The 27206-nt window shown below is 54.4% G+C and overlaps 1 protein-coding gene across 5 annotated transcripts in view; it reads right to left on the bottom strand.

Moving 5' to 3' along the window:
- The window catches only part of PAK6 (p21 (RAC1) activated kinase 6), a 35774-nt gene extending 9533 nt beyond the window's left edge, over window positions 1-26241 (bottom strand). Inside the window, exons 1-7 of one of the 5 annotated variants that reach the window (XM_077127439.1) lie at window positions 25357-26241; window positions 24333-24414; window positions 13703-13831; window positions 6095-6240; window positions 5657-5760; window positions 2655-2863; window positions 907-1566 (exon numbers count right to left, since the gene is read on the bottom strand). In XM_077127439.1, the coding sequence (XP_076983554.1) occupies window positions 907-1566; window positions 2655-2858 (864 nt within the window). In that variant the 5' untranslated portion in view covers window positions 2859-2863; window positions 5657-5760; window positions 6095-6240; ... (1 more) ...; window positions 24333-24414; window positions 25357-26241. Of the gene's footprint in view, window positions 1-906; window positions 1567-2654; window positions 2864-5656; window positions 5761-6094; window positions 6241-13702; window positions 13832-14365; window positions 14454-24332; window positions 24415-25356 lie in introns of those variants that run through there. The other 4 variants (XM_077127437.1, XM_077127440.1, XM_077127438.1 and 1 more) reach the window with 4 other exon arrangements.
- Window positions 26242-27206: the final 965 nt, after the last annotated feature.

The raw sequence follows: 27206 nt of genomic DNA, 5'->3' as shown, positions 1-27206 counted from the left end.
GTCAGTCTTCTCGTCTGCCAAATGGGGCAAACGACTGTTACTGTAACTACGGACGGGAGGTCATGAAGCATGAAAAGAGTGAAAAACAATCTCCAATCTGCCTGCCAAGGTGCCAGAATACCACCATTCAGGCTCGATACCCTGTTTCCTTTTTACAAGAAAAATATGTGCCTGTGAGGCTGTCACATGTGCCAAAAGTCAGCTTTCCTGCTGCTCCAGGGCCCGGGCAAATGCAGCCCTGTAGCTTTTCACCTGGTACACACATTCAAGAACAAGTCAATAAAGAAATCTGAACAAAACAATCTTAGAAAAGGAAAGGGAGGGGAAGGGAAGGGAAGGGAGAAAATAGTCCTCACTAGGAAAGAGGGTTCACGTGAAAATGTGTGATGCCTTAGCGGGAAGGCATCGTGGGAACCTCTCTGCGGGCCCTCAGGAGAGCACAGTGCAGATGGGAAGGAGCGCAAGGCAGAGGCAGTCAGAGGGAAACGCTGCCCCCCGCCCATGGCCTGGTGGTCCTGTGGGCATTGGCGGCAGTGGGAAGGTCTGCTCTGGGCTTGTGATGAAAGGTGCTGCTTTTCCAGGGGGGTGTCTGCCTCCACTGTGACCTCCCTAGCCACGCCCCCGACGGCAGGAGTGTAAGACAACACAATTCCACAAGCTGCTCTGAGGGTCCCCTGGAAAGTGACCCCCCCTTGCAACCCCACATGCCACTCACGTCCTAAGCCTGAGTAGATCCCTCAGCTGAGCCGGCTCTTTGATCAATTTGGACCCACAGGCTCTCCCCGCCCCGGCCCCTGGAAGCAGGGATGGCCGGGCAGAGCTTGGTCCCCTGACACCCACAACCCAGCAAACATCCTGCCAGGCCCAGTCCCCTGCCCCCTGCCCCCTGCGAGTGGCCTGACCTACCTTGCTCTGTGGCGGAGGGCCGGGCTTGCCACTGCTTGGGGGGGCCGCGGCCGTGGCAGGCGTGGACAGGAACATGCTTCGGAACAGCCTGCGCTTCAGGCTGCTCTCCTGGCTCTTGGGGCTGGGGCTGCCCTCCCCGCCTGGCCTGCCCGAGGCCGAGCCCACCAGGCAGGACTGTGGCCGGGCCTCCTCCGAGCTGTGCCTGGCCATCTTGGCCCCACGCCGACCGGTGGCCACGGGGGATGAGGCGCCCAGTGGAGAACCCTGCAGGCAGGCACCCAGCTGCAGGCAGCGCTGCGTGGCACCCTGGAACTCGGTGGGGCCCAGGGACTGCGCCTTCGTGGCCAGCCCATTGGGCAGGACCCGCGGGCTCTGCGGCTCGGGCCATGGCGCCTGCCAGCGGCCTGCTGGGGTGCCCCCGTTGCAGCTGAGGTAGAGGCCATGGGGGTCGGTGCGCTCGGACTGGGGGCTCTGCAGGTACATGTCCGGGTCAGCCTCCCACTGCTCATCCCCCAGGAGCCCCAGGGACTGGGCCCGCCGCCGGCTCGTGGGGCTGCGGCCGCGCAGGGTGTTGGAGCTGATGACCGACAGCTTCTGGATGTCCTTGAGCAGGCCGGAGATGTAGCCGTCCGTGGGCGCGGAGCCGCCACGCACCACTGTCTGCAGGGGAGGAGGGGGGGGCAAGGGTCAGCGGGCTGCCCGTGGCAGGGAGGGGGGCCTGGAGGCCGAGGGCCAAAGAGCACAGCGAGAGGGGTGGGGCCGCGGGGCCTTCGGGAGGCGCACTGCCCCCTCCCCTGCTGCGGCATCCGTCCTTCAGCCACTCACGGGCGCCCATGGTCGGGCCTGTGCTGGTGCAGGGACACGGAGTGAGTTTCAGGCCCGTTCTCATGGCACGTGCAGGCCGGCAGGGCACAGAGGGTAGTAACCACACAGTCACGATCCCCATGCCAAATGAGGGTGTTGGCTGAGCTTGGGGAGCGGAGGGAGCCTGGGTGGGGCGGGGGGCTCCGGGATCCAGCCTGGGGCCGGCTGCCATTCTCCAGCTCGCCTGACTGGCAGCCCTGTGAGGAGGCAGGGACCCGCCCAGGACTCCCCACCACACACACTGACTTCTCTGTGGCCTCCGAACCCTGACAGGGCTCCTGACCCCAACCCCCCTGGGCTCCCGGACCTACCCTTCTAGACCCACACAACTCAATTCCCCTGCTCCGGAAAAGCCCGCAGCCCCTTCTGGGATTTGGCCACCTCGGATGCCATCTGCTTTGATCTTGCATGGGGAGAGAGGGAAATCGGCTTTACCTTGAGCCTATCCAGTAGGGTTGCCAGATAAAATACAGAACACCTGATTGCTTTTGAATTTCAGATAAATAATGAATACTTTTCTAGTACAAGTATATCCCCCAAATTGTACAGGACATACTTATGCTAAAAGGTCATTTGTCATCATTTGAAAGGCAAATGTAATCGAGGTCCTTCATGGTTTTTTCCAAATCTGGCAACCTTACCGTCCAGCAGAGAGGGACAAGCCAGACCCTCCTCCCTGGGTCACTGAGGGACAGAGCAAGAGACTGATCGGCAGGAACTGAAACACCCAGCTCACGGCCAGCCGGCCAGCGGCTCTTCCCAGTGGCTCTGTGGTTCATCAGGCAGTTTTCTGGAGAGTGGGAGGCACTGAACGCCCCCTCCCGCCCCTGCCTGGCCCACCCGCCGACCCCGCACCCTCCGGCCGCCCCACCCTCCGACCGTACCTTCATGGGCTGGAGCTGCACCCGCGTGATGCGCGAAGGGTCCACCACGGGCTTGGGGCGCCGCAGCGTGTCCAGGATGTTCTGCCATTGCGGGGGGAGGCCCACAAACTTGCCTTCTTTGGGGTCGAAGGAGGTGTGGACACGGTGCTGGAAGTTCTGCGGGGCTGAGATCTCGGGGCGTTTCTTCTTTTTCTTACGGAACATGGCGTCTGCGTGGGGAGGGTCAGGCTGAGCTTGGGCGGGGGTCCGCCACAGACTGGGCCCAGGAGCCGGGGGTGGCTGCCGGGGGTGCAGGGCCACCAGGCTCGGGGCTCCCTTCCTGTCCTCTGCTGGGCACAGTGCCCCCGCCCCCCACCAGGGCTCCCCTTCCCCTCCCTCTTCCCATCACTACTTCCTCAGGGGAATGGCTGGCTCTCGGCAGAGAGTCCCCAGAAACAACAAAAAGCACCATAAATAAGCCAACGCAGACTGTAAACAAGGAAAAGAGGTGTCTGTCTCCTTGTCTGTGCCAAATCCCCTGCGGAGGAGGCAGACTCTGGGGGTGGGTGTGTTTTTATAAAATCCGAAGCCCATTACAAACAGCATCTCCCTGCTGAAGAATTAGAAGAGGGAACCTAGGAGGAAAGCTAGTCAACTCATTTTATAAAGCTATCATGACCTTGATCCTTGAACCAGATAAGAACAGCACAGAAAACAAAAATTTGAACATCATGAGCATAAGCATGAACATTCTAAACTAAACTAGCATGTTGAATCCAACAGTACATGAAAGGTTTTGGGTCTTTTAAAATCACAATCAACTCAAGTTTGTCCTGGGAAGGTTCCACAACCAAAAACCTGTTAACATGATACACAACATTAATGAAGTCAACCAGCTGACTCCTAGACATGTCGCCCACTCTGGGGACCAGGGAACCCCAAAAGGGTCCTCATGCTTACTTCACTCTGAAGTTAGTGCTCTACCCTAACTTCAGAAAGGCCATGTGACAAAGGGACGGGGTTAAACTATCCAGGGAAGAGAGAGGGACCCTTTCTCTCAGGTCTCAAAACTCTGATGGCACAAGGCGTCACTCGCAGTGGAGCCTCCAACCCTCGCCCTGCTGATTTTGGGTTTGCTTAAGGAGTAGGAGTCATTACTGAGCTCTATCAATGGTTAGGAGTGACATGGGAGTGCAAAGGTTAACGTGACTGGATTTGAGAGTGGGAAACTGGAAACTTGGGAGGCAAAGTGACTTCCAAAGGGCTGCCCTAGCCTCACCTTTGGGGGAGCCCTGGGCCTCAGACCACGTGTTGACAGAGGACAGGGTCATAGGTGGCCACGTGAATGCATTTGCATCTGAAGTGGTTCAGAACAGTTCAATGGGTTCATATGTCACTTGGAAAGGCCACGACCAGGTTTTAAGAAACAATCTCAAACATGTGAGAAACTCTCCACACATCTGGAGTGCATTTGGAGTGTTCTGGAAGCTCCTGCTCTGGAAGCCGTGTTTCTCTGGTCACTTTAGCAGGTTCTCGAGCAGGTCGCAGAACTAGAGTGGTACCCACTCAGAAAGAAGCAGGACCCCCAAAGCCACTGCTTCCAAAGAAGCCATGAGGAATGGGCAAATCAACCTAAAACCATTTCCCACTTTCTGGAATGTAAGCTACTCTCAGGACCTTGAGGTTCAGGTGTCTACTAAACAGTCCCCAAGGGCAAAGCCACGTGTGCCCTCCCTGGTCCCTGAAGACCAAGGACTTTGGAGTGAAATATACCTGTTTGAGTTGCAGCTCCACCACTAACGTGGGAGGCTTTGAGCGAATTATTTAAACAACTCAAACCTAAGTTTTCTTTCCCCCATAAAATGAGGTTAATAACCAAGTCAACAGGCCAAGCCCTTGATCTTGAGGCTTGCTCTTGTGAAGCCTGTGTATGTAGCAGAGAAGCTTAGCCTACCTACAGGTACACCTGACAGTTACTTTTGGAGGACCTCTTTTATTGCTCAGATGTGGCCTCTCTCTCTAAGCCAGACTCTGCAAGTGAAATCATTGCCCTCTCCATTATGTGGGACATGACATCCAGGGGAGATAGTCTCCCTGGTGGTGTAGGACATGACTCCCAGGGATGAGCCTGGCCTTGGCACTGTAGGAGCCACAATGCCATAGTGACCAAAGGGGGGAAAGAAGTATAACAAATAAAGTACCAGTGGCTGAGAGAGTTCAAATAGAGTCGAGACTACTCTGAAGGTCACTCTTATGCAAGCTTCAGTTAGACACTGCTGCCTATCATAACTTGCCAAACCCCAATCAAAACCATTCCTGCCAATCTTAAAGAACACCTAGGGCATTATATAAGATTCTACAAATGTCCATGTGTTAGGGTAACTTTCCAGAAACCTACAACCTCCAGATGGGTCCCTGGACCCAATGAGTTCTGAAATGCAGAGAGGCCAGTCTCTCCAGAACATCATTAGTTCCACCCCCCTACCCCATATTATTGGCAGCCTCTTCCAAAATGAAAAAGTTAGAGTGGGCATAGTCTAAATACCCCTAAAGACTGGGAGGAAGATCAAAGGTGATGGTGGAGTTAAACAGAGAAGGCAGGGTTTAAGAAATGAGTATATTACTGAATTGTTATATGATATTTCTTTTAGTCTCCACTACCTTAGAGCAGCTAGAAGTGAAAACTTAAAACTGTGGAACTGTAACCCACACCAAACTCTGAAATCTGTTCTACAACTAATTGTTGTGCTGTGCTTTGAAATTTATTGCTTATTTTGTATTATGTTATTTTCCACAAAAAAGAAAGAAAAGTCTATTGTGATGATAAATGCACAGCTATATGATGATATTGTGAACCACTGATTGTACACTTTGGGTGATTACATGGTAAGTGAATATACAGCATATATTAATAAAAACTAATAATTTTTAAAATGAGGTTAATAAAAGATATCTCACAGGGTTAGGGGGTATTGAGTGAGCAATTTCCCAGTAAATGGTAGCTGTAGCTCTCGCTATCTTACCTCTCTCTGTCTCCCTCTCTCTAAGTGCAGGACTCTGCAGATGCCGGGACCCGGGGAGGGGACTCGTCGAAGAGGATGCTGAGCTCCTTTCCCCTCAGATTTACCTGTGGAGGGAAGAGGTCTAATTTCAGGGTTTGGGGGTCTGGGAACCTCACTGTATTTCCCTTATGTAGACCCTTTATGGTTTGGTGAGAATTTGATCTCCTCCGCCTTTTCCTTTTGCTATGGGAAAGTCTTCATTCAGCAGACCATCCTCACAGCCGTGGGCAGACCTTGGTCCCCGGACTAGTGTAGCAGACTGTTTCAGCCTTCTCCCCAGCTCTCTGAATTCTTCTTGAAGAGCAGAGACACACTCCAGAGTGGAAGAAGAGCTGGCCGATGCTTCTTCCCCCAGAACATCTGTCTCCCCAACCCCTGCCCGACCGCACCAGCCCTCACCCTCGACTCCACCCGGTGCCCAGCTTCTACTGCAGGAACGCTGGGAGAACACCTGCAAATGGTCTCAGTGACTCTGGAATCTTCCTCCTGAGTCCACTCCAATAGCAATCTCAGAACAAATTCTTCCTAGAGACAGCAGGAAAAACCTGAAAATAAACAGACCAGAGCCCTAGGGTGGTGGTAGTGACGGTCACAGTTGGGGAAGCAATGGACTGAGCTCAGGCTTTCGGCTGGGGGGAGTGGAGAGTCAGAAATCAGAGCTGATCATTAGGTAACAGGACGTTAGCCTCAAGGAAGGTTAACACTCATCTGAAATGTGTTACTTCCTGGGACATGATTCTACATAGAGAAAATCCAGAAGAATCTACATGCAAACTATTGGGGTTAATAACCAAATTTAGAAGATCCCTGATCAAGACAAACAGATGAAAATAACAGCAACAACAAAACAATTATATTCCTACATCCATCAAAAAACATAGAAAGTGAAAAACTTTAAAGATACCACTTAGGAGAACATTGAAAATATCAAATATCTAGGAATAAATCTAAGGAAGAATATGTAAGACCTCTACATTGAAAAGTACAAAACATTAAAGATATTAATGAATATTCATAGATGGAATTTTCATATTGTAAAGATGTCAATTATTCCCAAATTAACCTGCAGATGTCTTCCAGTTTTAATTAAAATCCCAGCACATTTATTTTTGTAGAAGCTGGTAAACCAATTCTAAAGTGTACAGGGAAACGTAAGAACCAGGAGTAGCCAAGACAGTCTTGAAGAACAAAGTTGGAGGATTACATCGTTAGATGTCAAGATTTATTATAACTACAGTAATTAATCCAGAGAGGAATCAGTGGAAGGACTGACAATTTAGACCAATGGAACAAAAGAGAGTCCAGAAATAGGCTCATTTGTATAAGCTTACTGGATTTACGACAAAGATGACACTGCAGCGTGATAGGAATGGAATGAGCTTTTCAATAAACGTTGCTGAAGCAATTAGACATCCATCTGGGGAAAAAAGTGGATCCTGACCTCTAATTTATAGAATGCTCAAAACTTAATTTGAGATAGATCATAGCCTTAGAAGTGAGGGGTAAAGAACAAGGTTTTGGGTGGGAGTGAGGGTGCCGGGGGTGGGCCGGGCATGTTTCAGTCTGGTCCTGAGGGATTACGTCGGTGACCCAAGGTGTGAGTGACAGTTTGGTCACTTTCCTGGAGCCCCTGGGGCCCAACCATGACTGCTGGGGCCCAAACCCATACTCATCGGTCCCAGAGTCAAACTAAACTTTACCGAGTTTTCTTTGTCTGAAGCAGAAATCTTGGTGTAGGCTAGGAGTAAGGAATTATTTTTAAAGATTTCGTCTCCACTAGTTTGCTAATGGAGTATGAATACAACTAATATATAAATCGCAAAAAAAAAAAAACTCATCATGGCTGGTGAGGCTGCAGGTAATTTCCCCCACTCCTCCTTTCTACTCTTCTAAAATGTTCTTAAAGCCTATGTATGAACTGCTTTTCTAAAGAAGAAAAAAGAATTTTTTTAAGTAATGAAAAAAGGGTTCATGAAGACTGAGCTCCTAAGACACGCTCATCCTCTTGAGGGCCCAGCATTAGCCCAGTCACCGGACGGGACCCCCCTGAGACACGAACACCTCTGTCCGCCCAGCAGCGGGGCCTGTGTCCTCGGAGCACACCCACCTGCTCGGCAGGGGCTCTCCAGGGCCCGTTCCGAGTCTCCACGTCCCACCCCAGTTCCCTACCCTCTGAGCAGGCCCAAGGAGCCCCGGGGCGAAGGGGAGGTGGCCTGGAGCTTCAGCCCGCCACCCTGTCCCCTAAGTCGGGGTGTCAGCCTGTGAGGCTGCTCCGCTGCCATCCCCGTCTCTCCGCAAGCACACTCGATTCGTCCCCCAGGAAGACACCCTGGGGAGGCAGAAGGGCTATCCTCCTTCGGAGAGCCAGTCCCTGCCTTTCCTTCTGCCCAGCCTGAAAGAAACGACATGGGCCTAAGACCCCGAAGCAAAACCAGGCAGACAGGGGGCAGCAGCGGAGGCGCAGGGTGGTGCCCGGGGGCCCAGGCCGCTCCCACAGGACACCCCGCCCAACACGGGACGCAAGGCAGGGGTGCACAGCGGACTTCCCTCTTCTGAGCGTGCGGGCATCGCCTTCTAGCTGCCAGCCTGCCCGGGCCTGGGAACACGGGGTGCCCGGGCCTGGGGGAAAGCCCAGCCCTGACCCGTTTGAGAAGGAAGCTTGGCCCAGCTCCGCTCCTGCTGCTGCGTCTGCTTCCTCCTGCCGGATCCCCACCACAGCGGGGCACGGCCAGGTCCGGGCAGAAGCTTTCTAGAGGAAATGCGGTCACACCCAGTAAACCCCAGGGTGGAGCTGGTGGGAGAGTGGAGGGAGCCGCGGGCAAGGGGTCACTGACGGGTGGCACAGGGGTGTGGGAGAAGCAGGAGACTGGGTGAAAGGAAGGGAAGGAACTTTTTTGAGCGCCTACTATGGGCTAGGCCCTTACCGAGGATTAGCTCATTTAATTCTCACAACAAACAACTCTGGAAGGCAGGAGTTATTACCATCATCCACAAATCCAGATAGGAGTCAGAGAGATTAAATAACTCATGCAAAGTCACCGAAGGAGAAAATAACTGCATTGGGGGTTGAACCCGATCTGATTCCAGGCTGTGGAGGGAGCTAGGCTGCTCTTCACTCCTTCCCTGGTGTCTACAAATAGGATGGGGGCTGGGCAACCTGACGTACACTCGCGGGGGGGTGGGAGGTAGGGTGGGAGTACGTGTCTGAAGGTGGGGGGCCGGGCCGGGCCAGCTCCCTCCACCAAGATTCTTTCCTGACTCACAGGCTGACCCTTACCCGGTGTGGAACCAGAAAGGGTGGGTGCAATGTTTCACCCCTTGCTGGGGGCTGCGGGGGCCAGGGGTTGGCATCTGCGAAAAGCTGCAGAAACAGCATGCATGTGTCCTCTCCAGCCCACTAAGAGTCCAGGTCTCCTCTGCAGGATTTCAGCAGAGAAACAGGCAACCTGCGGGGCTTGGCGAGAGGAGTGGAGGGCAAGGTCTTTTTGGCTGATGCTACTTTATGACAGGGACAAAAGTTTGGGTGGTGTTTCCTAGAGCTGTCAGTGGGGTCCCTGGAGCCCAGGTGAGCAAAGTAGCTGCAGTGTGAGCAGGCCGCTCTCTCCAGCTACTCCTCCTCTGGGGAAGACACCCAACTCCTGGGGTCTGGGATGCCAGGGCCACCCAGTCCACCCCAAAAAGGGTGCCACAGACCAAGGCAGAACTATGGCACACAAGTCTACCTTTATTCCTCAAACCAGACCTTAGGCAGGCAAATGAGTGTTGCCATTTGAGGCAGTTCCCCTTGGGAGAGTATCTGCTCCAAACATGCTCTGGTATTTCCAAAATTCCTCTTTGGGAATCACCTTTGGGGCCCATCTTGAATCAACATCAACTGTCTCCTCATCTAACTGTTCCCCTTGCTTTTCACCCTAAATAGCAGTATCTGTTGTGGTGCCCCACCTTACCCTGCAGACCTGGCTTTGAGTGAGTTTTGGCTGTTTGCAAAAAAAAAAAAGAATCTCTTTCAAGGAAGGGTCACTTAGCCCCCTGCAGGGATTCATAAGCATGTGTGGCAGGCCAGAAGGTGGTTTCCAGAAAGAGAATCCAAAAAAGTTTGCAGCTACTCTGAAGGAAGTAAAATTTGGTTGATTGTGTAAGTCATGGGATATTGTTAAGCTGTTTACTAGGAATAAGGCACTGAGCAGCAAATGGGGGCCAGAGTCTCATCTATCGCTGGCTGATAGGGAAAAGAGGAGGCAGCTGCACCAGCTCCTGATACCCAGAGCCTTGGATACCAAGGCGGGAAGCACCAGTGAGCGAGCCTGGGGAAGGGTGCCTCAAAGGGAGGGCCCCCTCTGCTTGTCAGAACTCACACCCAGGGCCACCAGGCTGAGCGCAGCTCTGTGTGAACCTTGGGGCTTGGTGCTCCTAGGGGCTGGCTTGTGACCTTGACGTCCTCTCTTCCTCTGGGCCTCTGCATTTATGCTGGTGACAGGATAGTAGACTCAGTGGTCTCTGCCAGCTTCTCTAGGCACAGTGAGGGGAATAGCCAGCAGCCGTACTAGCTTAAGGACCAATTTTGAGTATTTTTAATAATTGTCACTCAGGGAGTGCTTCAAGTACCGAGCTCTGATTTGAGCATTTTTTGCACACGATCTCATTTAACCCTCACCACAGCCTGAGGTAGGATTATGATTGTTCCCATTATACAGATGAGGAAACTGATGTTCAAAGAGATTATGTGATTTGCCCATATCTGCCTGACCCAGACCATGAAGCAAACATCCTATACACTGCTAGCAGCCCTATACTCCATGCCGACCCATGTCATTTTCAGGCACCCCCAAGACACTTTTGGTGAATCCTAGATTCACTGGCCAAGTTCAAAAGAGCTTGGAAAAGGACCCCCACACCGCCACCATCCGCTCACGGAGTGGCCTGCAGCAGAAGGTACCGTCATCTCTGGAGCTGGGGCAGAGACCTCTTTAAACCCCTTTGGGAAAACCGTCATCCCACCCGCCCTTCTACAAAGAGTGACCTTGCCTCTCCCTGGTTGAGAACGACTGTGACCAGGACACAGAGTTTCATGGAAGCCAGGAAGATTTCCCTCAAACTTTATTTCCCGGAGTCCATTTAGACATAAAAGCACATATTATTCATTCATTTATTCAAAAATAATTGTTGCTTGCCTACTCTGCTTTGGGCTGTGGGTGACCATGGGGAACAGGATGGAATCTGTGCTCCCGTGCAGTCTAGTTTCCTTCAGAATAGAAGTTGTTCCACAGCCAGAAGACACTGGTGCACGCCTGCGGGGCTCACGGAGGAGGTTCAACTTCCCCTCTGCCCCCTGCCCAAATTTCTGCACCCCTGTGGCATTCCTAACAGAGGCCAGTCCATGCTCTGCTTGAATGCATTCAGAAACGGGGAGGCCGCCACCCCCATCTCCCCTGTACCCTCATTGCTTGTTGCTAGAAAGTTCTCCTCTGGCTGAAAACTACCTCCCATCAGCCTTCCCCAGGGGTCAGGGCCTGCCATCTGCCCCTCTTCATGTGACATGACAGTCAGGAGAGGTGGCACCCAGCCCCTTTCCTGGCCCCAAAAATGCACCAGGGGAAGGGCCTGGTGAGAATTTCATCTGACTTTTTGACCAGTAGTCACCAGCAGGATGGGGGGGGTCATCCTCCCCATCCTCCTTGTCCACAGGCTTTATAAGCTCTGCCCAGGGCCACTGAGCTGAAGTGTGGGCGTCCCCAGAAGACCAAGCAGTCCCCTGAGGCTCTGCTGTCCCACTGGAGTGCCCCAGTGAGATACCAAGGAGCAGGCCAGAGTGGAGGGTGGAGAGCACAGAACAAGCCAAAAGTCTGGGTTTCCCACCCTTCTGGCCAGTCCCATGCTAAGATCCCAGGGGATCCCCAGAGGAGAGCTAATACGGCTGCTGTTTAAAAGAATACGACGATAAAGCTTGTTCAATCACTTGTGTCAACACTCCCACTGAATGAGAGGCTGGAGGGCCAGGCTGACCAGTCGTGGAAGGTCAGTATTGACAGGGGCCGCTCTTCGGGCCCAGCCAGGCCTGCACTGTCAGTGTCTAGCCCTCAAGCCTCCAGACTCGGGCCAGACCAGTCCTCTGACCTCTGTTCTCTGCACTTAGAACTTTAACCTTTGCCCCTCCCTCTCCCTGGTCCTTGGCCCTGGGCTTTCCTTGGCATGGGGTTAGCTGCAAGGGAAGGGTCTGAAGAGTGACCTTCCCAGGAGGGCAGCAGCCCACTGTCCCAGAGGCCCGAGTCCTCAATGCCTAGCCAGAAAGGACCTCGAGGGCCCCTACTCACAAGATGGCCTGATGTCTTCACAGCCCTTAACTTTTCATATCTCTATTTTGTTCACCTCCACACTTGATGCTCATGATACACGCTGTGTGATGGGCCGAACCTGCTTTACTATGTCCCTTCTAAAGACAGCAGGAAGGAGAAGAGAAAGGGAATATATGCATATAAAGTACCCATCCTGTGTCAGATACTTTGCTTTTTATTAGTTTACTTAATGGTCACAACAACTCTATGAGGTAGGTATCATGAGCTCCATTTTACAGATGAAGAACCCGAGGCTCCGAGAGGATAAGGAATTATCAGAGATGGTAGGTATGAGGCTGGGATTCAAACTCAGATCTGACTCCAAGCTCTGTGTGCTCATCCCCCATGCCCAGTGTCCAGAGATGACAAATGGCTCTTCAGAGCAGAGATAGGACTGGAAGCTTCAAGTCAGAGGTTCCCTCTACCCTGGTCAGCACCTGTACTAGCGGTACACCCAGGGTCCCTGTGGACTTGTGGACACCTGTGAAATGTCCTGGGGGCACTGTTCATCTGCTGCCAAGACTGGATCCCCTTCTGGAAGTGGCCCCTTCCCAGGCTTCCACGAGATCCAGAGACCTTGAGTTGGGGTCTCCCATGACCTGCCCTCCATGGACCCTTTGCCTTTACTTTATTCCCATTGCTTTGTTCTAACACCTTGTGACAATCTCCTGCCAAACAGCCAGAGCATTCTCAAAGTTCTCCAAAAGAGGAGGGCTCAGTGTAGTTTAACCTTTTCCAATAACAACAACTGGAGGCTGGTGTGGTGCCCCAGGGATAGGGTTGTAATAATTTATTATTAGAGTAACTCCTCACAACCGTCCTAGAGGAAGGTATCATCACCCCATTTTACAGATGAGGACATTTCAAAGTTTAGAGAGGAGTCAAAGACAATGACAGGATTCAAACCTAGCTCTTTCTGTTTCCAAATGCTGTGTTCTCAGCCACTGTCCTACATACAGCCTGAGAAAAGCTCACGGTATTGTAACGTGTGCTGCAGCAGCCACAAAAATGAGCACAAACATGAACCTGAGCCCCCCACCTCTCTAGAAAAACAAGCCATGGGAGCCTAAACAAACCCCTGCATGGGGGCAAGATATAGAAAATGCAGCTTACATACACCCTGGGGACTCTTCTTGGGCCAGCCCTTGGAGTCCCTAGTAGCATCTACATTCCAGATCCAACTGTGTGTGGGAAGGGCTAGAGTGATTCTAGTAGGTCTGGAGATCTGGGGGATGAGCTGGCAGGCTGGGATAGGCTGAGCAGGCACCTTTGCCTGTGGCTTCCTGAGGACCTGTTGTCTCATCCTGCCTAGCTCGGCACAGACACTGGACCTGCCACACAGCCCTTCCTGTCTGGAAGCATGAATTCAACAACGTGCACTGGCCTGAGAGACACTGCCTAATCTCAGACAGGCATCAGACCTGATGAAAAGCAGACGCTGGGCCAGTGGGAAGGGCAGGGCATCTGAAGCCCTGGAAGTGACCTACTGAGCACCCACTAAGGATTGAGAAATGGCACCTGAAATAAAGGGACCAGTGATGCTGCCTAACAGCACCAGGATAAGACAGCTCTGGGGGGTCACCTGCCTGCCTGCCTGCTGTCCCTCCCAGCCTGTCCCTCAAGATCTCAAGAAGGCTCCCCGACACCCTACCAGGACCCAAGGTCCATCACTCACCGCCTTGGGGTGGCCTTCCTCGGCTCCTCTTCCTAGTTCTCCTCACTCTTCAGCAGGCAGAACTCTCAGGAACCCAGGAGAGGGAAGACCAAGGACCTTTCTGGGCCGGCCCTCCGCAGCAGGCCTGGGCTGAATGAGATCAGAAGCGAAATGTGACAAATGTAGCATTCCCACGGATCTTGCAACTGGCGGGGATCCAGGGCATTTGGAAGGGCCCCACGCCCACCTCGCGACGGAGCGACCCACCTCAGGTGGAAGGGAAGGCAGCAGCTCTCCTGCCCGCCGGGCGCCCGGGGAGCCGGCACAGTGGGCGTAGCACCACTTCCGGGGCCGCCCCCTCCCTGCTGGGCCCCCACCCGGAGCGGCCCACCCGGGGGCCCCCCTCCGCGCTCACGGGAGAGCTGCGCCCTGTCAGGGGCGTCGCCCCCACCTCCCGCGCCGGGGACACGGCGGGACAGTAGTCTCAGCGCGGCGCCGCTGCAGCCCCAGTCCGCTGGGGGGCGGGGGCGCCGGGCACCCAGCGGACTAAGTCCCGCTCCCAGGGGCGCCGCGCTCCGGGTCCCGGTGCTCCAGGCCTCTCCGCCCGGGGCAGCACCCCGCGCGCACCCGGCGCCGGCCGGCCGCGAACTGCGGGGAAGGGACAGTCGGAGGAGGTCCTCCCACCTCCGGGGCGGCCGGCGCGCCCTCGGCACCCAGTTGCGGAGCGGGAAGCCCCTGGAGAACGCGGCGGGCGCCGGGCGCCTGGTCCGCCCTCGGCGGGAGGGGCTTGGCGCGGGGCACGGCCCGGAGAGGCCGCGCTCACATGTTTGCACAGCGCCGGTTTCACCTGGCCTTGAGTTTGATTTCAGGGTGTGGCCTGAGGTAGGACACCGGGAACATGGAGCCTGGGAGAAGTACCTGGGAAACGTCGCCGAGGAGCCCGGGGCCGCGGAGAGGGCTCTCTCTTGCTCGTGGGGCGCCCCTTCCTTCCAGTCCTCCGGCTGTCCCCGCCGCCAACCCTTTCCCTCTGACCTTCGGGCCGGCCTTTGGCCTTCCCACCCTGACCCCCGCCGGGCCCCCTGCGACCTACCAGCGATCCCACAGCCCTTCGGGCCGGGCACGGCCCAGACCCGTGCGGTCTGGGTGTAATTAAGTCACTCATTCACCTCGCGGAGGTACGCTTCGGAGGCCCTGGGCCGGCTTCTCCCGGATGGGAGAGGCGCTGCGGCCCACCCACACACGTGGAGACCCCCAGCTGGAATCGTAACACCTAGCACCTTGGCCTGTCTGTGCAGTCTGGACAAGATCCTTAAAGGTCCCTGGGTACCCGCCTCTTGCACAGGCAGGAAAGCGGGATTTAATGGGACTCCAATTCCTTTGTCAGACCGTGCTCTGTCCTGAGAGCCTTCTGGTCTCAGGATTGCAGGGTAGGGGGACTCTGGGAAAAGCAAGCTTCCAGGAGCTCTGTACCCCCCAGATGGTGGGGCCCTGCTCCTGAGCCATGAACCTAGGTTTTCCTGTGTTGGTTCTAGAGCCTGCATCCCCTGATTCTCCCTGGTGCCCAGAGTGCTGGCCTAGCCTAGGATGACAGTGGCCATGCAGAGTGGCTCAGGCCTGGCTGCCCTTGCCCTGCTCCCTTTGGTTTAAAAAGTGGGTTTCCACGAGTCTATATGGGGGAGAGGGGACAGGCACCACCCTGTCTGGCCCTTCCCCAAACAAGGAAATGAGAAGATCCCTGCTGTCCTTGACTTGGGCCCCAGAGTAGGTAGTGTCCTAGCTGAGTGCTGAGGGAAAACTGGCTTGGACCCTATATGGCTGCTCTCATGCTGTGGCTGGGTGTCTGTCAGGGTTACAGAGCAGGGGCCAAGGGCAGCGCAGGCATTTTTATCATCGCCAGGCACGTCAGGTTTTAGTTATTAATTGTAGGACACTAGTGCCACATAGCATTTTTGTTCACTGATTCTTTAGACATATCAATGTTATTTATGGGTAAATCATTTGCATTATGGGCTCTGTAGCTCATACGATTTATTCTAAGGCTCCCATCAAACAGAGACAAGGTGGCCACTGCAAAGTTGCCAGCCCTAAGCAGGCCTGTGCTGTGTCTGGCTGCACCACAGCCCCGATGTCCTCAGTCCACCTGGGGGAAGGCATGTGGCCAGGTGGAGACACTGGCCCTGTGTGCCCTGGATGGGTGGTGCTGAAGCCAGGGCAGCAAAGTACAGGCCCTCCCCAGTGCCCCCTCCACACACCCATTCTCAAGGGTGGTCTCTGGTCCCATCTCCTGACCTCTGCTCTCCTCCTCAGGAGAGAATTGTTCTCTTGAGCCAATTCTCTTTCCTCGGATCAGACACTATAGGTCTCTTAGCCCATCCCTCAAGCCCTCAGGCATGCTGACTCCTGAGCCTTGGACAAGGGAATCTTGCTGGGCATAGTGGGTGAGGCAAGTACAGCTCTCCTCACAGATCAGTTGCCTGAGGACTTGGGTGCACTGACCAGAATGCCATGAGAAACAAGCTGTGCAGGTGGGGGTAAGGGTGCTGCTGGTTGCTGAGCATTTGAAGTGATCTGTGAACCAAAGCTAGAATGAAATGCATTACTGTCCTGAAACTAGATCAACACCTGAAATATTTTCTACTGATTCACAAGTGCATACGTGAATTATTTTCTTTTAATAAAATGCCTTATACTATCAAAACCACAGCCCTGAGCAGTACTTTTGAACCATTAAACTATAATAAAGTGTGAACATTAGAGTATTTTCAGAAATGAATTGGTATTTAATTTGGTTTGAGTCTAGGCTTGGGTATTCCAAAAAGGCTACTGGCCAAATCCCCTTCACACCCTGTAGGAAGTCTAGGAAACTCTGGGCTCATGCCCACTTTGGGAGCTGCAATGGGGTTTGGGACCTTGAGAGAGGCAGAGGCTCCCAAACAAGTCTGTCCAAAGAAGTAATGAATCCCCCCATCACTGGAGGTATTCCAGAAGTCAGATAACTATCAGTCAGGCATGTTAGAGAAAAGATTCCCATGCTAGATACAAGGCTAGATACAAGGGGACCTCTCGGGCCTACAACAATTCAAGTTTCTGCAGTTCCAGTCGCATTCACCTGTGGTTCAACTGCACCAGGTTGGATGACCCTCTGCATGTTGGGATAACTGGAATGTGGGTCTCGAGTTGGTCATTCCTGTGTGTGCCTCTCCCTTTCTCTATCCTCCTCTGAGCCGGGTCTGACTCAGCCCCGTTTAGAGAGGAGAGGGCAGGACAACAGCACGGGAGGTAGCAGGAGCAGTCCCTGTGCCTCCCCCGGCCTCGTCCCAGGATGCCGAGCTGAGCGCGGGGAGGGGCAGCAGGCACACCCTCCTTTGAAGAGCCCTTGCCTCTGGCATAGGCCTTCTGCCTGCAGGGGGTGTCCAGGCCCCGCCCTTCTACAAATTAGGTACAAGCTCCGGACAGGGGCATGGCGAACAGACACCCCACCACGGAAAATGGCTCTTGAAGCCCTGCCAGCTCCCGGGCATTGGCCCATCAGTGCGGTCTGGGAGGGCAGAGGGTAGCTCGTTGGGTGGGGCGGGCACTTCCCGGCTGTCTCTCTGCCTGTGGCTGTTGGGGCCTGTTGTAACATCATGAGGGCCAGCAGCCAGGGCTGAGAGCCCATATAGAGGACCGATATGGATCGACTTGTGGTTTAGAAACACAAACACATTATCCTTCCCTTTGCACCTTTGTGCTGGGTGACAGGCAAGTCTTGCTGAGGACCAGGAACTCTGCTGACAAGCTCACTTAGTGCTGTCAGGCTCCTTCCTCTGGATGACTCCACCCTCCTCAAACAGCACTTGTAATAATACCTGACAATTACTGTGTGCTTCCTATGGGCCAGGCCAGATGCTAAGCTATTTCCACATATTTTCTCCTTTAGTCTTCACAACCACCCTGGGACTAAGTACTGATCTTATCCTCATTTTACAGATGAGAGAAACCGAGGCTCAGAGATGTAAAGGAAGTAGCTGAAGGTCTCACAGTTACTCAGTGGTGGAAAGAGAATTGAATCCCAATATATCAGACCCCAAAGCCTATTCCTCTAACTCTGTACTGACAGACACCCAGTCTGATAAGAGTTGGCCTGTGTGGGGTCCATTCCCTGGGGACACTTGGTTGGAGGAGGTAACTGACCTCCTTGTGCCAGTTCAGACCACTCCCCAGGATGGGTGAGCCATGTGAGACACAAAGACGTGTGTTTGTGGGGGGGGGGGGCGGGGGGATCCCTCCCCCATTTCTGACCAAGGCATGAGGACCCTTACATGACACTGGATGTGAGGGGCAGAGGGGTCCTCAAGTTCCCCTGCCCTATCCCTATGTCCCCTACTAGGAACCAGGTGGTGGGACACCTTGGTGATGAGCCAGCCCTGTACCTGAAACCCCCCCTCAGGTCATCTGTCCTTTATGGACCCAGAATGGGCCCAGCAATAGCAGGCAATACGCAGGGTCTGCTGGAGGGGTGCAGGTCAGCACGCCTGCTCACCACTGGCCGGAGGAACCCCTCTGGAGTCTAGACTCCAGAAGTGGCAGCTACTCACCTTGTAGCCCCCAGCCCCAGGAGAGAGGCTCTCTTTGGACAAGATTTCGTCCTCCTCTGCTCTTCCAGGCTGCCCAACACTGTCCCTTCCTGCTCTGGGGTTGGCCTGGGCCAGCGCCCCCCACCCTGGGGCAACCATCCGTCTCCCTCTGCCGATGGGGCCAAGAGGCAGGTGCAAACTTTCAGAGGGAACGGGGGCATGAGTTGAGGGAACTGGCATTGCCAAGCCCATGGTGTCCATAGAAAGGAGGGACATAGGGAGAGCCTAGCTGCTGTGGGCGTGGATTACCGTAAGACTGGGGCCCTTTCGCCTCTCTAGACTTACAGCATATCCTCCTCGGCCTCAGTTCCTAGGTATGTTTAACGGGAGAAATGGTGTCCCTCTCGCTTGGTGATGAAATTCTGTGGTCCAGAACATTGGGGGTACAGAGACCCTGAGGACAGCACCCCCCAAATAGGGTGAAAGGTTCCTGACCCTCAACTTCACAGCTGCTAAAGGGACTGATCAGAAAAGCGCCCCCAAGCCCACCCCATGCAGCACACAGTTGCCCCAGGCAGCAACAGAGTCCAATTTGGTATGTCGCAGTAGTTGAATCCTCCGATTATTCCAGGAGATGAGGCTACAATTTGTTAAGTCAACCCAACCGCTCTGTCCACTCCAGATCCTGGAGAGAGAACCTCGGCCCTAGGGTCAGCCCTGGCTGGAGCCCAGTTAGGTGTTTAGGAAAAGTCCATGTTGGACAGAAATGTGCCCTGCCGATACCCTGGGCCTCAGCAGAGGGAAACCACCACACCCAGAAACCTCAAGCCTCTCTCTGCCTGCGTTTTCCTTTAGTTTTGCATCTGTACTAGGCTTCCTGTGCCTAGGAATGCCTAAACCTGTCCTCCCCAAACACAAACTCACACTGGGGGCTCGGCCCGCCTGACAGTGTCAAAGGGGCCTGGTGACCTGGGACAAACAGCTTAAATACAGGGACCACTGTCCACCTACCTCAAGGACCTGAAGCAGGTGGCAGGGCAGGCTGTAGCACCCTTTCCAGGTACATGGGGGAATGGGCTGAGCTGCTTGCTCTGGGGATGTCCAGGGAACAGAAAGAGCCACTCTGCACTAAGGACACTCATTTAGAAACATGACGAATTCGTTTAATATCTTCTAGCTCTGACTGCTGTGCTCTTAATGGCCTCCAAAGTTCTATCCAAATGTCTTTTGCTGGCAGTTTAGCTCTCTGGCTGGCATTTTTGCAGGCAGAACAGCTGCAAGCATCCTTGAATGGCAGCCCTGCAAGATCCTTTGCTCTCTTGTGAGCCTCTAGCTGCCACCCAAGGTCTTAGGCTGAGCAGGGGCTGCGACTGTGGCACCCATACTCTGGACTCCAGGGTCTGACTTTCAGTAATGACAGAGAGGTGAGTGTGGGGGAGGGGAAGTCCTGTGCCTCATCAGGTCAGGGCTAGGCCAGAGCCCCCAGGGAAGGAAAGAGTCTGAGGAAGCATGACGTTGGCTGCCCATGCCCCATCCACCATCCTGTGGACAGGACACCTTACCTTTAAATGCACAAAATTCACAGGCTCTGAGCCTCATGGCCCCCTGGGAGCACTGATCTTACGGTTAAAGTGTAAAATGCTCCCCGGGACAAGCAGAACTTAAGTCACTCCATTTATAGATTGGTTGGATCTGTTCATCGAAGAGTGGCCTGGTCCCTGGGAGTGGCTTGGGTGGAGTAGGCAAAGTCGGATTGAACACTCCGAGGACTCCCTTTGGCTCCACTGTGCTGCAGCCCTCCGAGTTGGCACCTCCCTCTGGGGCAACCCTTTCCTCCTTGGAGTCCCTCCCCCTCCCCAATCTGAGACTGTGCTTTGGACCTCCAGGAAGGCTGTGGCATAACTGGTTGCTTAGCTCCCTCTGCCCTCTATGCCTCCTTGTTCAATTCCATATGGAGCCTCATTTGAAGCTGAAAAAAAGAAAATGGAGGCATGAGGTGCTCCAGGCCAGGAAGCTGAACCACAGAACTTGTCCTCCCGGTTTTAACCTGCTGCCGCTGCTGCAGCCTTCAGGAACCCGGTCACCAGGCAGGCAGGAGGAGGCCTTGAGCAAGGTGGCTGGTTTATTGCTATTTGTTCTGGGGTGAGTGGGCTGGTCCTTGATGCATTGGGGGTGGAGACCAGAACTTGCCAGCTGACTGTGCCCTCTGAACCTGCTTCTCTGAGTACCCAGAGGACCCCTTTTCAGGTTCTAGGATGCTGGGCATGCAAGAAGAACACAGCCCTGCTTTCACCCCTGAGCATGAGGCTAAGGGAGCTCAAACGTAAACCAGAACCCAGCAGATTGTTGTCTGGGCAGAGAAATGCTGGAATTTGCTGACCAAGGCAGCTCTTTGGATAGAAAGGTTGCCCAGAGAACCCACAGGTGTACAAAAAAAGGTCATCATTGTCCGTCTGCAAATCCTGGGGTTGCTACACCCACCTGATGTGTCATGATTAGGTTTTATAGAAAGTGCTGCCCCACATGGGTGTCCCTGCTCCAGGGCTGTTATAGCTGCTCATCTAGTTAGGAGGGAACCCATTTTTTGCACGCTGATTCCCCAGCACATACAAGCTCGTCATGTTCTGGCATCAACAGTACCTGGGATTGCCTTTCCTAAATTCATAGAACACATAACTTTTTGGTAGGAAAAGCCAAAAGTCCCTGAGACTGAGCCTTATGGTTTCCAGACATTTCCAAGTCACTTGCCAGAGTGGTCAAGGGCCCTGCTGGGGTCTCCAGTCTGGGCCTCTGCATGCAGCATCTCCAAGTTTGTGCTTTGGATGGAGCTCATTAACACACAGGTCCTCAAGGAAGCTGGGGGCCAGATGCCAAGATTCCAGGCCCAAAGAGGAGTAGGACCAGGGCCTGGTCTCTTAACTCCATCCCTTTGTGCAGCCCATCTCAAGACCTGGAACTCCAGGAAAGGAAGCTCTTAATGGGTCTGAGTAATTCCTTAGGGAATCTCATCAAAAAATTTTCTATTCAGAAAAAACTGGTTCTGGGTTTGAATTTCTTCCCAGCTTTATTGGGCATGGATTTTTCAACAATCTGAGAGCTTTAGCATCTCTTCAGGGGAGGGTTCTTCAAAAGCCACCTCCTCTATGAAGCTTCTTTCAATTCCCCTAAACCAAGTATTGTCTTTCCCTCCTGATGCTTTGTTCCTCTAACATTAATAATCATCACAGTTATCTTTTACCAAATGCTTATGTGCCAGCATCCTGCCAAGAGAGTTCACATACTGCCTTACTTAATCCTACCAACAACCTTACCTGGTAGGAACTACAATGATCTCCATTGGGCTAGAGAGGAGCCTGGGACCTGGAGAGGCTAACAAGGTTATCCAAGGTCACCCAGTCTGGAAGAGGCAGAGCTGAGCCCTGTTGACTCCACCCGCTTAGCCACCCCACCACCCTATCTCTTTTTGCACTTACATATCTTCCCGTGTACTTGTCTGCTGTCATAACAGATAATATAAGCTGCTTCTTCCTTTGTCTTTCATTCTCAATTAATTTTTTTTTTTGATAAATCTTTATAAAATTCCATGTTAAGAACCACCTCCCAGGATTGGTCTATATTTACAAATTCTCTGGACCCCAGAGAGGGCTGCTGGGCAGGTTGCTGAGCATGGCTCTGCAGCTCGGCTTGTTCCTGGCTGGTTTGGCCCCACATGCTCAGCTCTCCTTCCCTTTTCTCTGTTGAAGGTCTGTAGGCTCTCCAAGGGCAAAGGCTGTGTCCTCTTTATCAGCACTTCCCCCCACCCCCTGTCCCCACTACCAGTGCTTTGTACTTAATAGGCAGGCAATCCATGTCCCCCGCCTGGCAGGGAGTGAGCCAGAACGAGCTGCCAATTGCTCTCTCCAAGGGCTGTTTAGGTCCTGCATCTGCCAGGGAAAGACAAGATCCCCTTTATCTCACACCTCACACTTCTCACCTCAGCCCATCATGAACCCTGGGGCTGAACTCTCATGGGGCAGAGGGCTTCACAAAGGGGCAGTTTCCAAGACCAGACAGGCTACCTTCTCTGGCATGCAGGCAAGTCTTGGCTTCAGGAGGCTGGGCACTCTTTCTGCCTAGAAACTTCCATTGTCTGCACTGTACTCCAACCTATTGGCGAAGTCCAGATAGCCCACTTCCTTCCATCACTCCCGGCTCACAGAAATAAGCTCTCTTCTTGAAGACCCCAACAGGGCAGGCTGCACAATGCTTGTCTCTGAGGGAGGGTTGCCATCATCCGTCCTACTAGGAGTTGCTCCTGGTCCTGGGAATTTCCACTCAGGACTCTGGTGAGGAGGACATGCAACCGGAAGGAGACCCAACCAGAAGGGACAGGGGAACCCAGGAAGGCCTCATTCCCAGAGAGATGAGCTTCTGTGGTGGCAGCCCAGAGCTTATTCTCTGCTCCTGGAACCCAGCTCTCACCAGCACCAGCTCAGGAAAAGACCCCAAGCAGAAATGCAGGCACCTCTGATGTTGGTGAGTGATGCTAGCAAGAGAACCAACACCAGGCCCCAGGACAGCTTCCTGTGAGTCCTTCCTGCCTTCTGTACCCAGGACGGCATGTGATGGAAGCATCCTGGGGCTGTTTGGGTGAGGAATGCAGTCTTTCAGCATCTCCACTCTTCCCTGTCTGGCCCTGCCCCCTTGTGCAGGGGCCCTCCCACAGAGGCAGGTAAGAGTAAGAAAGTCAGTAGTCCAGAACACTCTCTGAGCCCTCCCTGAACCTCCTTAAAACCCCAGGCAGCTTTTCCTTCTCCTGACCCCTATGCCCTGGCCTGTCCTCAGCTCTGCCAGAGCCCAGCCAGTGAGCCCTCTGCCCTCTGCTCTGTCCTGTCCCAGCCAGCTGCTGCCCTGCTGGCTGCCTGGGGCTCAGTAGCCTCTGCTACTCTGGCCCTGTTGGGTCCCAGTGGCTGCTCAGCCCGGCATACCTGGAGGACTCCCAGGCTGGGAGTCGCCTTTGGAGGGGAAGCAGAAAGTGCCCCCACAGTGGGTCATTTTCTTTAACCCAGAGTCAAGTGCAGGAATGAATTTGAGTGGGACACATTATGGGTTCATCCTGGCTATGGTCCTATGGGCTCCTCCAGGCCAGGGGACATTCCTTGTCATCCCTAGGAGTTGGGCACAGTGGGGACTTGGCCTTGGACTTGGAGACCCTGGGCCCAGCCTGCCCCAGAGAGCTCACAAAGAATCTGTCTGTCCCTGGGGGTCCTGGCAGGTCTTTGTAGTCCCCACACCCCCGAATCACATGCTTCCAGACGGGGCTGCTCCTGGCACCAGAACCACTGCCAGGGAAGCCTCCCTGGAGAGGGACCCACTTGCTTGGCCCGAAAGCCTCATTCCCAGATAGATGAGCTATGGAGCAGTCCAGAGCTCGTTCTCTGCTCCTAGAACCTGGCTCACCAGCCCCAGCTTAGGGAAAGACCCCAAGCAGAAATACAGGCACCTCTGACCTTGGTGTGTGATGCCAGCGAAAGAACAAACACCAGACTGCAGGCATTAGCCTGGCTTCTCCATGGGGCCCAGCACATTCTAACCCCCACAGCAGAGGTGGGGAGCACAGAGCCTGGGAGGATGGAATTAGCTTGGCCAGGCAGCCCCTGACACTGGCCTGATGCTGAGTTTCAGAGTCAGATTTTGCCCCAGGTCAAGTTCAGCACCAGGGCTGAGCAGTTGCTCCGTAAATATTTGAGGATGAATTCATGAGGATGTGTCCCAGAGGCAGAGGGGGTGAGAGGGGCTCCTGTAGGGGCATCCTAGTGACACTGGCCTGGCCTGGCCGAAAGGACAGGTAAACCCAGGAAGAGCAGAAACCAGCATTTCTCCCTCTGGCTAGGGAGCAGAAGCCAACTTTGGCTGGGGTATTTCAAAATTGATCTAGAAAGGGAGTGGTAAGTTGGGCGGGGCATGGGGCGCCTTAGCCCAGGCACCCATAGCAGAGACTAGGACTGCAGAGTAGTCCTCTCCTGACCGCAGATGGGGGGGTGGCCTCCATGTCGGGGCACTGCCAGCCCCAGCCTGGGAAGCCAGAAGCTGCAGTGGGGCAGTGGGGACCTTACCTTGGCCTTCCCTCAGGGCAGCTGGGCCATGCCCTCTCCCACTGCAGGTTGTTGCTTGTCTCTAGCCCAGGAAGTGACACTCCTTTCAGGCAAAAAAAAAAAAAAAAAAAAAAAAAAAAAAAGAAGAGAAAGAGAGAACCTCAGTGCTTTTCTCTCCTAGCCACTTCTCCTGAAGGCTCCCGGTTGGTATCGTCCCCTGTGTGAGCACACAGCCTCCCCCTCCCTCCAGCAGCTTACTCACCAGTGTGCCCGCGAAGCTGCCAGTTGTGGGGGGGAGGCGGGGGCCCAGGCCGCTGAGCCTGACACACACTGGGACATGCCCAGTGGGGCCAGAGGCCTGAGGTCTGGCCTGAGCACCGGGTCGAGCCGTGGCCCCCGGCAGGTCCTGAGGACTCAGAGGCTGTCCTCCGACCAGCACCCTTCTCCCTGCCTGTGTCCCCCATGAACTCAGCCCAGGACCCATGTAGGTGCTGACTGACACTGCATGGGAGAGCGGCGGAATTCCTCAGTAGGAAGCTGTTTTGTTAGTGCCACCACTGTCAGGAATAGGGGCAGCCGATGTATGGCCCCTTGACAGGCTGGCCACGGGCCCTATGCCTAGCCAGGCTCTCTGGACCACCTATCTCTTGGGGACCCAGAGTGGGCCGGGGCCTGCCAGGCTGGCAGCCACTCCTCACCCTGCTTGGGCCCACGTGCTTGGAGCCCTCTCCCCCCAGCACCCCTCTCAGGGCCGGGGCTGACCCAGCACCACTCAGGTTGAACTGCTGCCAAATCCCCCCACCCAGCTCTTCAATGCACCCGCCTGCTCCCCTCAGCAGGGGGACCGCACACACTCACACACTCACACATGCGCACACACATCCTTACACACACGCTCTCCCATACACATAATACACATGCTGTCACACTCTCCCTCACCCATACACATAATACACGCACACATATTCTCATACACATACTCACACACATACACACTCACATTTACACTGTCACACGTGTGCACGCCCAGCACGGGAACACCTACCTACCTGTCCAGCCAGCCTAAGCTGACCCAGCCTCTCTCTCCAAATGCCACTCTGATCCTAGAATCCGCTCATTTACAGAACATCCCCGTGGGAAGTGAGTTCAAAGCCAGCCCAGGAGGAGTCCGGTTGGCGCGGAGGAGACTCCCCTGCTCTGCGGACACCTCCGGAGGACACGCACGCCGGCAGCCTGAATCACCATTTCTGCTATTGCACTCCACCGGCTGGCCCCTTTCCCGAGGCTCTGCCGGCCCCTACAGCGTCTTGCATCTCCTTAGGGGGTGACAGGAGACTCACAAGTCCCATCTTCCTCGGAGCCCAAGGTGGGGGTGGGGCCGGGAGCGCTAGAGAGGGCGGAACTCAGGTACAGCTCCAAGTTCCCAGATCCCAAAATAATCAAATGCCAACGCGAAGGAAGACAACCTCTGGTGGACGAGCGGGTGACTCAGTGCCAGGGGGCGGCTTAGTCACCTGGATGGCTTCTCCCAGCTCCTGGCGCATCAGGAAGGGAGCGAAGGGGCCCTCCCCCACCCCGCTGCCGGCAGCAGCGGCTATAAAGGGAAGCGTGGCCGCAGAGACTGCTCAGCCCCGGCTGCCTGGCGGGCGGCCCCGCTGGCTCCGGCTTCCCTTCTGCCCCTCCTCCGCCGCGCACACCGGCTCACTTTTTGATTTCTCAATTGAATCCTCCGGCAGCGACCTGCTCGTTTGGGGCGCTGAGCTGCTCCAACGTTGCTTGGCAATTTCTATATCGTCGGGAGTTGCCATGGGGAAGAGGGTGATGTCATTGACACACACAAAAAAACCCCACTGAATTTACAAATCAGCTGGGGCTGGAGCTATTTATAAAAACACGTTTTTCTCTGCCTTCCTTTACTGAGGGGGAGGGAAAGCTGCCTGCCCCGCTCAATCTAAGCCTCCCAACCCCCACCCCACCCCACCCGGCCCTTGCCCCCAGAAGCCAGAGCTCTTCTCCCATCCACCACCTATATTCCCTAAGCTGCCAGATTCGAACTTGACCAGGGTCCTTGGCCTCAGCTGGGCTGAGCGCCCATCTTGGGGTCTCATCTCCTTTCGCTAGGGGGCAGAGAGAGAATGCATACAAGCAGTGCCAGGCAGGGCAGGTGCCAGCATCCTGGCTTGGTGGGGACCAGAAGCCAGCCCCTTAGTTTCACAGCCCCTGGTCAGTAACAGGGGCATTTGCAGGTAAGTAACTTGAGTTAGTGGGTGCTCCCTGAGAGCCGCAGCTGGAGCCTGGGGTTTGCACAATGCCCAGCCCGACTCCTTTACGGGCTCCCATTCGTCTCCCAGTGTCCAGTTATGGGGTGGCCAAAGCCCAGGTTTGGGCGCCTGCTCTCCACACTCCCCCATCACTCCTGTTGAAACACTGTCCTTTTCATGGCTTTGACCATCAACCTGGCAATTGCTTGTCCCAAAGCCCATGGTTGTGGCCACCCCACTGAACCCACATGCACACACCCACTGTCCACTGCAGTTGGCAGTTCACTGTTGAGATTGAGTCATGTCCCCTATAACAGGTATGTTCAAATCTTAATCCACGTTTCTGTGGAGGTGAACCCATTCGTAATAGGACCTTTGGAAAGATGTTATGATTAGTTAAGATGTGGACTCATTTGTGAATATGACCTTCAGAAATCCTTTTTAATGAGGTCAGATTGAACCAGGATGGACTTTAATCCATATGACTGGAAGCCTGATAAAGAGAGGAAATTCAGATACAGTTAGTAAGTAGAAGGGGAAGCTAAAGAGAAAGAGCTCACCATGTGGTGGAGGAGAGCCAAAGCCAGGATACCACAGGTGTAGGACAGGCATGCCTTGCTGACATCTTGATTTG

Source organism: Tamandua tetradactyla, chromosome 14, assembly GCF_023851605.1.
Source record: "Tamandua tetradactyla isolate mTamTet1 chromosome 14, mTamTet1.pri, whole genome shotgun sequence".
Taxonomy (NCBI): domain Eukaryota; kingdom Metazoa; phylum Chordata; class Mammalia; order Pilosa; family Myrmecophagidae; genus Tamandua; species Tamandua tetradactyla.
Note: the sequence above shows the minus strand (reverse complement) of the source record. Positions and strands in the feature narration are given on the sequence as shown.